Here is a 10,287-nt window from a genome sequence, read left to right on the forward strand (position 1 = left end):
TTATAAAAATAATACAAAACGAAAAATCGTATCTGAAATTAAATGAAATAATATGATAATGCAAAGGCTTATTTTCTTTTTCTTTTTTTTTTTGAAAAAATACACTTCATATTTCTTTATTTACTTTCAAAATACCAAATATGTCCTCAAATTATTTTTAAAAAATATTGATATAAATATATAATATCTTTTATATATTTTTATTTTATTAAATATAAGACAATATTAAAATTAATTCACAAAAAACTCTTATAAAACCGTGTCATGAGTTAATTTGTGAGACAGATCTTTTATCCAATTCGATCCAACTCATGGGAAAATTTTTTTTATTTCAAAATTATTATTTTTTACTTATGATGTAGACCAAGTCGTCTCCCATAAATATAAATATGTGAGATTATCTCAAAAAAAAATTACTCAAACTAATTTAGATTTTTAAAATTATCTTGAGTAATTTTTTATAAACATAATGAAAAACATTTTAATCATAATATTTATTTTTAATATTTTTAAAGTTTAGTAATAAATTGTTATAAAATACAAATGTTTTTAGTAATTTGGAGCAGTCATTCTTGTGTCCACAAAAAAAAAAAAAAAAGGCAATATTATACTAAAATATAAACGTGTGGTCTTTTTCTTCTCCTTCTATTATCATCTTCAAATAGTCATAATTCAAATGGAATTCTTCCACTCTCGATCATGTTTGCCATAATTAGCGGTGTTTAGTCTCTGTTCTCTGTTCCTTCCACTGCTCTGTAAAATCCCTTTTTTTGATTTGGGTAATTATGGCTGCTTTGTGCTTCTTTTGATCAGTTTTTTTTTTCTGTCAAGGTTTCCCTTTTGTAGAGAACCTTCTTTGGACTTAGCAATATCTTGATCCCACAAGCCCTTACATTCTGTGCTATTATTTTTTATTATTATCACTTTTTTAGCTGTTTTTCGCTGATCTCTTTACTAATATAATTTTTTGTCGAATCTCTGTTTATTCAGCGAAAGTATCATTTTTTTTATATGCTACTGATTTCCTGGCTCTATATATATTTTTTCTTTTTTGTAATTTGTGTTGAAATTTGAGAATTTTGTGCTAATATTTCTTGGCCAATGCCTTCCAATTTCTTTCCCTTAAGATGGGAAAGCACTGGAGACCAATGGTGGTTTGCTTCCCCTATTGATTGGGCAGCTGCAAATGGGCATTATGATTTAGTTAGAGAGCTTCTCTACATTGACCCAAACCTTCTCATTAAGTTGACCTCTCTCCCAAGGATTCGAAGGCTGGAAACCGTGTGGGACGATGAGGAAAAGTTTAATGATGTTGCCAAATGTAGGTCCCAAGTTGCCCAAAAACTCCTTGAAGAATGTGAAATAGACAAAGGGCACAATTCTTTGATCAGGGCTGGGTATGGTGGTTGGCTTTTGTACACTGCTGCTTCAGCTGGGGATGTGATTTTTGTCAAGGAATTGTTGGATAGGGACCCCATTTTGGTGTTTGGAGAGGGGGAGTATGGGGTTACTGATATCTTCTACGCCGCTGCAAGGGGCAAGAACTCCGAGGTTTTCAGGATGGTTTTTGAGTTTGCGCTACTCTCACCAAAGGGACAACAGAGGCAAATTTCGCCAGTTTTTCATTCGGAAATGGTAAATAGAGCTGTTCATGCGGCGGCTAGAGGTGGCAATGTTGAGATGTTGAGGGATTTTTTGAAGGATGGATGTGATATTTTGAGTTATAGGGATGCTCAGGGATCTACTGCTTTGCATTCGGCCTCCGGCAGAGGGCAGGTTGAGGTGAGTTGCTTTTGTTCATGCACTTTCTTGAACTTCTTATTGAATCGTTGTCTTTAGTTGATTCCATCACCCAAAAAAAAAAAACAGCACCTCTCCTAGTTTATTTTCATTTTTTGGTGTTTAACGTTATGTATTATTGAGCGGTGTGGATATATCATTGAAGTTCTTGAATTCACTTCACAAATATGCTAAGAATTAAGAAGTATGAAGCCTCTGGTTATTTATGCTAGTTAAAAATTGTTCTTGGTGTTTGCTAATTGATAATGTGGGAACATGGTGCTCGACTTTCATTCCCAGTTGGTACAATGAATATTTGCTTTAGTAAGTTGACTGCACCACCCCGAGTAGTATATGCTTGTTCACTGCACGATCTGGTTATCTTTGCTGGTTCAAAGGCCTCAACGTGTCTTTTACAAGAGTATCAATATTTAATCGTGATGGTACCTTAGAATTTCAAAATTCGTTCTTGCTCATGTTGATTTCTATTTCGATTTGTTTCTTTTGCGTGACATTCACTTCTGGCACTGGATTTCAACTCTTTTGCTCACCAATATGCAGGTAGTTAAGTATTTAACATCATCATTCGATATCATGAATTTGGTTGACAATCGAGGTAACACAGCTTTAAACGTGGCTGCGTACCTAGGACACCTAGCTGTCATCGAGATTCTTGTATCTGCATCGCCTTCTTCAACCTCAATAACAAACAATTATGGAGACACATTTCTTCACATGGCTGTTGCTGGTTTTAGAACCCCAACTTTTCGGAGACTCGATCGGCAAATTGAACTCATGAAACAGTTGGTTAGCGGAAAATTTGTAAATCTCGATGACATAATCAATGTTAAGAACAAAGATGGCAGAACGGTTCTGCACATGGCTGTCATAGAGAACATTCAGTATGATATAGTCGAACTTCTCATGTCAGTTCCTTACATAAACCTTAATCTTCGCGATGCTGATGGAAACACACCTTTGGATATCCTCAAGCAACGGCCAAGATCAGCATCTTCTGAGATTCTGATCAAACGGTTGATATCAGCCGGAGGGATTTCAAACTGTCAAGATAGAATCACAAGAAAAGCTATTGTTTCCCATTTGAGATTGCATGGGATTGGAGGTAGTCCAGGGACAGTTTTCAAAATCCCTGATGCAGAAATATTCTTACACTCTGGGTTTGAAGATGCGTGTCCCCTGAGTGGTGATTTGACCGGCACAGAACATGGTTACTCGGGTGAAATAGAGCGATCTGGTAAACATAAGAGGTCTGGTTCTCTAAGCAGTGCTGCAAATCGTTTCAAGATGTTGCTACGTTGGCCTACAAAGAAAGAAAGAAACGCAAACTCGAATACTGATGCTTCCAACTTAGGAGACACCGATTCTGTAGTATCGGACAGAAGGCATTCGAGTTTCAGCAACGGCCCTATCCCACTAAGGCATCAATTTGCGCGGTTTTCCTTGTTTCCAAACAATAAAAAGACATCGTCTGTACAAGGTAATTTTCCTAGCCCATCCACAAAGAACAAATATGCTGCAGGGCTGACACAGGGTGTGCTGCAAATGCTGCCAAAGTCAAACTTGGGTTCCCCTTCGAGCGCCTATTCTGAGTCGCCTTGGTCGACTGCTGATGCAAGAAAGGTTGTAAACATTGACAGCGGAAGTCCCGGTCCATCGAGCTCAAACCAATCCCCTAATATCGAAAACGTGAAAATGAGGCGTAAACACAAGTCTTTCAATCCGAGACTGCTGAACAATTACCTGTGTTTCGGCTCTCAAGGCCTGGCTGCCGAGAACTTGATGAACTCTCCTCCGAGGAAAAGTCAGACCGAAGAAACGTTAGTTGTGCAGTGAGTTAGATTTCGCGTGTTTGTACAAATTTTTCTTTTCTTGTGCACATATGTGGATACTAGATTTGTGTAGAAGTGAGCTAAAGCTAGGAGATTGGTCCTATCAAAGATAGAAAATCATAACTTTCTGAGGTTCGGACCAATTTCTAAGCGCCTCACTTTCGTCATTGTCTTATTTTATCCAAACATTTTAACATCATAATACATGTATTGTTATATATCTTAATACATGTATTGTTATATAATGAAATGTTGTTTGATGAGTATAGAAGATAGTTACTTCTCCGAGTTACCATTAAATTTAGCAAGACTACAAGGACTATGTATGTTTTGGATGGGAGTAGGTATCTTGTGAGACGGTCTCACGAATATTTATTTGTGAGACGGGTCAACCTTATCGATATTCACAATAAAAAGTAATACTCTTAACATAAAAAGTAATATTTTTTTTATTAATGACTCAAATAAAAGATCCGTCTCACAAAATACGATCTGTGAGATCGTCTCACACAAATTTTTGCTTTTGAGATGTAGCACCTTTTGTGTGGATATTTTGTTCTGTTTTTTTTTTTTTTTTAAATGATCTGAAGAAAATATATATTTCCAATTGTATTATATGCAGAACATTTTATGGTCGCATCTCTGGATCAATTTTTTTTTTATTATTATGAGGTTAAGATTTAAATAATCAGTAATCTAAGGTTATGTTTATTTGCTATGATAAGAATATGATTTAATAATCTTTATATCAATATTATGTTTACCTATTTTTTTATGACTTGTATTAACTCGAAAAGTTCATCCATACTCATTTAATTTAGAGTTTAGACTTGATGATTTATCACAAATAAAAAGTACAATAAATAATTATTTTTAATTAATATTCTTTTTAACTGAGAGAAACTTCCGAAAAAATAGTATATGAAAAACTAATTTTAAACAATTATAAAACACGAATAAAAAATCAAATAATTTAGGATATTATTTAATACATTTAATTTTATTTTATCTTCATGGAAATTTTTTTATTCAATTTATTAATTTTTTTTTAAAAAAATAAATAATATTTATATTCAATAATTTTGGTGAATTAAAATAACTTATACATGAATTAGCAAAAATATATTCTTCAATAAAATCACAATCCCAATTTTATAAATACAAATTAAAATAAGATTATTTATTATAAACATAGATAAAATTGTAATTCGTCGTTTAATCATAATTTTAATCATAAAAATGATAAATCAAAGTAAACACGTCATTACTTATCTATCATTATTCTACATCCTATAAAATTAGTTTAATTGTCTTATTATTATTTATCTATATATAATCACATCTTTCAAAGTAAACGCAATCATACGAGTTTATACTTAATCATATATGTAACAAGTATAAATATAGAGAGAGGGAGACTTGGGATATAAAATAATATAAATGTGAGAGGAATTCACTTTGTTTTTTCAAAGAGATTAAATAAATAATTGAAAAGTAAAGTTTACGACAAACTTTATATTTTGTGTAACACCTCGAACTCAAAGATAAGATATCCAATAATTAAAATAATCAGAAATAATAAACAATAACAAAATTAATAATAAAATAGTAACAAGTAATAAATATATAAACATACACCTATGATATACTCTAGTAGATAACCAATGGAAAATTAGCAAATAGATAATTAAATCAAATTTATATTAATTAGGTGTCAAAAACTAACACAAACCTTAATATTTTATAACTTTTTTTCTATGCAAATATATCCACTTAAACACTCTAAACCATCAGAAACAATGATAATTTCGTCTGAAAAATAAGATGGTGGGGCAATAAACATTGAAGGAAATAGAATGAGTTAGGGAAGAAATTCAACCAAAAATCCAAATCCTTCTTTAAAAATCCTGGAAAAAATATATATCACTCCTGTCCTAACCAGAATTTCATCTATGCTGGAGGTGTAGCAATATCATCAACCAAAATCAACAAAAAAATTAGAAACTTGAGCAAGGATAGGAACACTATATCTGGAAAACTACCATATGTAGGTTGAATGTTCATGATTTTATTTCATAGCATTACACAATATTTTTAATCTTTTATGTAGAATAAAAGTTGTTTATTATTATGTTATCTAGTTTATAGAAGTGTCGGCCGATCACCTAAAATGTCGCCAGAAGTAGCAATTTCTGGCAACTTAGTACCTTTGAAAACCATTTCGGAAAAATATACCTGGGAAAGATTGACTTGAAATTTGAAAAACATTCAACACAAAAATCGTAGAATACAACGAGAGTAATATGTCTGAAAATTTTCGATCACACTTGCTGGAAAGGTGGCCCGTGTACCTCACACGCCATGTCCTTTTTTAAATATGATTATGGTTGAAGATTTTTGCACTGATTTTAGGCTTTGAGTCCAAATTTGAGAGTTTTTTTAGTTAGTATACGATTTATTATGAATTGTTTAAGAAAACCAAAGTTCTATCACTTGTTCTTTTATTGAAAGGTTTAGAAACTGTTTTGATGCTTGCATTATAATATCACGCACATTGTTTTTGGACATATATATAAAATAAAAGTTGTTCATCATGATATCTAGTACACCAAAGTTCTTACTGCTAAACTTAAACATTCAAGGATTCCACTTTTTTCCAGAAACCAAATCCCTTAAAGACCAGCTTGAAAATACGTAATTCAGGCAAAATAAGTTTGGAATCTTGAAAACTTTTCTGAACAAAAATTATAGAATTTAGTAAGATACACCTATTGTGAAATTTTCATATTTTTTTTAGATTATTTCTAATAATATTATTTTTCTTGTAAAATATTATATAGTATCAATCTCAATTTTGACCAAAATTTTGAATATTAAGATAGTCAAATATCACTAATAGCCTTACTAATACACATAACATCACAAAAATTATTCTATGGAATACTGAAGCAATCAGAGTAAGAAAGCAAGCTATTAAGTAAGCTGTTGAGGTGATATTTTATTTCCGGATTTCTTCATATATAGCTTTTTGGCATTTGATCTGACATTTATGATAAAATTATCATTCTCTTTATTAGATATTGCATCATATTGAACTTTACATTTATCATATTGTAATGCATGTTTGATAATATGAGGATACTATTGAATTCTAATCAATCACGAACTACTATAAATGAATGGATTAATGATTGTTTATTGGAGCCCTGGACAACAGTCATCATACCAAAAGTTGAGTCCAGTAGAAAACACGGCTTCGACTCGAAAATTGAGTCCAATGAACAATGGTTTATCAATTCGGGTATATGGTTCAACTGAACAACGCGAGTACGATCCGTACATGTGAGTTTACTTGGCTCGAAAATAATTAATTATATTGAATCATGTGAGTAGGTGGAGAAAAGTGCTCCTCTAAATGTTGCTGGGAACTATCTATTTAGCCTATCATATTCACTCTAGAAACCAGTATAAATATTATATACGCGTTGACTTCCCTTTGATTTATAACATTTTACCATTTTTCCTCTCGGTATACATCATGTTAAAATATATTGCAACTATATCATATTTGACTTGTTATATTAAGTAAACCAAAGTTATGTCATCACTAAGTCTTAGAACGCTTAACTATAAATGTCAAATACCAGAGTACCGGAACTTGAACCAGAAGAAATAGGAAAATGAAAATTATCATAGTTGAATATTGTGTGTTATCCTGTCAGAAATTGTACCTTATTATGTAAAAATTATGGATTGTCTTAATAGTATGTTTGATTGTATTACTATAGTTAAATAAATTGTACAAACATTTCCGTCATTAAGGTTAATTATAATAATATTGTTATTATGAGTCGGGAGCCCACATTTTGTCATTATTTAATTTATTCTAAAAATGATTGCATCTTTTCCGCTACTTAACAGGGATATATTAATAAAAAAGCAAAAACTTGTGTGAGACGGTCTCACGGGTCATATTTATGAGACGGATCTCTTATTTGGGTCATCCATGAAAAAGTATTACTTTTTATGCTAAAAGTATTACTTTTTATTGTGAATATGGGTAGGGTTGACCCGTCTCACAGATTAAGATCCGTGAGACGGTCTCACATGAGACTCACTCTAATAAAAATAAGGAAAAAAAACAATATTACTAAATATATAAATTGAAATATATATATTTGGAAAATGAATAATGACTTATATATACACACATATATAGTAAAAGCGTTAAAATTGCAAATTTATGGCAGGAATCCGTTTCCGTCTTAAATACCCATAAAGTAAATCAATTAATTCCGCGTGTATCAACATTGGATTTGGTCAAACTACAGATGTGGAAGAATCTCAACCAAAATTCACAAACATTCCTACCACACTAAAAGAATCCTTAATTTTTGCTAACTAACAAATGATTTCGCCCGCAGTTTCTCAACTTCGATAGTCTCCACAAATGTTGGCAATCCCACCCACGGGTCTCCATTTAATCCCCAAAGAGAAACTATAGGAATGCCATTACATTTCAAGAAACTTAGTTTATAAATCTTTAATGCACAAGAACAAGAATCTCCATCGTTCTGTGGTTTGAACAAAAAAGGAAAAAGGAAGATCATACATATCCCCTCTTTGAAAATTCTATTGCTTTTTCATTTTGAAAGAGCAAAGAAAGAGAGGAGACAATGGCTCCATCTGTAGAACCACGGGACGATGCCAAGACGGAGCAGGAGAAGGCCATCGACGATTGGCTTCCCATCACTTCTTCTCGTAATGCCAAATGGTGGTACTCCACTTTCCATAATGTTACAGCCATGGTTGGAGCTGGTGTGCTCAGTCTTCCATATGCTATGTCACACATGGGATGGTAAGCCGTGGTTCTATCTATAAGTCTCGATCCGACAAGTTTGTTGTTTTTTCTCGCTGTAATGAGAGCTGATGAATGTGATACCGGATATTGCGAATATATGTGTATATATATATATATATATATATATGATATCATGTGAGAATTTCGTGAGATAATGATTCGACGTAAAGAAATCTTGAATTAAAACCAAAATTTGTTGATACAGGACCAAAAGCAAAAGCGCACACACACACATATATATACCAACTTACGGGACGAAATTTCTAACTTTCCTGTCATTTTAATTCATTTTTGTAACTTTTCCCATGTTTTGTTAGGGGACCTGGAGTAACTGTCATGGTATTATCATGGATCATTACTCTATACACCTTGTGGCAGATGGTGGAGATGCACGAAATGGTTCCCGGCAAGAGGTTCGACAGGTACCACGAGTTGGGACAGCACGCTTTCGGCGAGAAACTCGGGCTATACATTGTCGTGCCTCAGCAGCTTGTTGTCGAAGTTAGTACATGTATCATTTACATGGTGACGGGAGGGAAATCGCTGAAAAAATTCCACCACACCGTCTGGCCTGATAGCCAGGAGATCAAGCTCACTTATTTCATAATGATATTTGCATCCATTCATTTTGTGCTGTCTCATCTTCCCAACTTCAACTCCATTTCCGTTGTCTCCCTTGCTGCTGCTGTAATGTCTCTCAGGTAACAAAACTGCTCCAATCTGGCTTTCCCTTGTTAGCATATTTTGATTTCTTAGAACTTACTTGTTTCTTTCATGGACAGTTACTCAACCATTGCCTGGACGGCCTCACTTAATAAGGGTGTACAGAAGGATGTAAGCTATGCCCCATCAGGGGCGAACGCGACCGAGAACACTTTTAACTTCTTCAATGCATTGGGAGATGTTGCTTTTGCATATGCTGGCCACAATGTTGTGTTGGAAATTCAGGCAACGATCCCTTCAACACCTGAGAAACCATCCAAGAAACCTATGTGGAAGGGTGTCATTTTCGCGTATATCATCGTCGCACTATGCTATTTCCCCGTTTCCTTTGTTGGTTACTACGTGTTCGGGAACTCTGTCGATGACAACATCTTGATTACACTGGAGAAACCAACTTGGCTCATTGCTACGGCCAACATGTTCGTCTTGATACACGTTATTGGAANTGGATCTAAATTTTGGTGAGTGGCGTTTCCTTGTAGATTTACGCCATGCCTGTTTTTGACATGATGGAGACTTTCTTGGTGAAGAGATTGAAATTCGCTCCTTCATTTAAGCTCCGTTTCACCACTCGCACTTTATATGTTGGTAAGGATATATATTTTAATTTAAGCACAATGTAAAGAATATTGTAATCTTCTATCAAGAATTTTGTGTTCTTTTTTTGGTTTAAAAAGATATATATTAATATAATTTCTTGATGAAATTAACCCTTGTTTTTGTTTCCAATGTTGTAGGCTTCACCATGTTCATTGGCATGACATTCCCTTTCTTCGGTGGCCTTCTTGGATTCTTTGGTGGATTTGCTTTGGCACCAACAACCTACTTCGTAAGTTGACCTACAAATTCTTGATTTTCGAAAAAAAAAAAAACAACATTAATTCATTAAACTAAATGCATCATTTTCTTGTTTTTAGCTTCCTTGCATTATCTGGCTCGTCGTCCGAAAACCGAGAATTTTCAGCCTGTCGTGGTGTACTAATTGGGTAAATTTATTACACATGCGAGTGTATATATTTAATTATTTTAATGTAATTATTTATATTTAAGGAATAAATCTATAATTATTATTAT

General features: G+C 33.3%; 1 protein-coding gene and 1 pseudogene across 1 annotated transcript; both read left to right on the top strand.

The window, feature by feature from the left end:
- The first annotated feature begins 649 nt into the window (after nucleotides 1-649).
- On the top strand, nucleotides 650-3,849 carry LOC140982760 (uncharacterized). The gene is made up of 2 exons (XM_073449449.1): nucleotides 650-1,782; nucleotides 2,341-3,849. The coding sequence occupies exons 1-2, from the start codon at nucleotides 1,102-1,104 to the stop codon at nucleotides 3,631-3,633; spliced, it is 1,974 nt and encodes a 657-aa protein (XP_073305550.1). The 5' UTR covers nucleotides 650-1,101; the 3' UTR covers nucleotides 3,634-3,849.
- Nucleotides 3,850-8,156: 4,307 nt separating this feature from the next.
- LOC140982909 (lysine histidine transporter 1-like) overlaps nucleotides 8,157-10,287 on the top strand; it is a 2,351-nt pseudogene continuing 220 nt past the window's right edge.

Source organism: Primulina huaijiensis, chromosome 8, assembly GCF_012295235.1.
Source record: "Primulina huaijiensis isolate GDHJ02 chromosome 8, ASM1229523v2, whole genome shotgun sequence".
NCBI lineage: Eukaryota > Viridiplantae > Streptophyta > Magnoliopsida > Lamiales > Gesneriaceae > Primulina > Primulina huaijiensis.

Coding starts and splice junctions, on each gene's coding strand:
- LOC140982760 (XM_073449449.1), top strand. CDS start 1,102: ATGCCTTCCAATTTCTTTCCCTTAAGATGGGAAAGCACTGGAGACCAA. Junction 1,783..2,340: donor CCGGCAGAGGGCAGGTTGAG/GTGAGTTGCTTT, acceptor ACCAATATGCAG/GTAGTTAAGTATTTAACATC.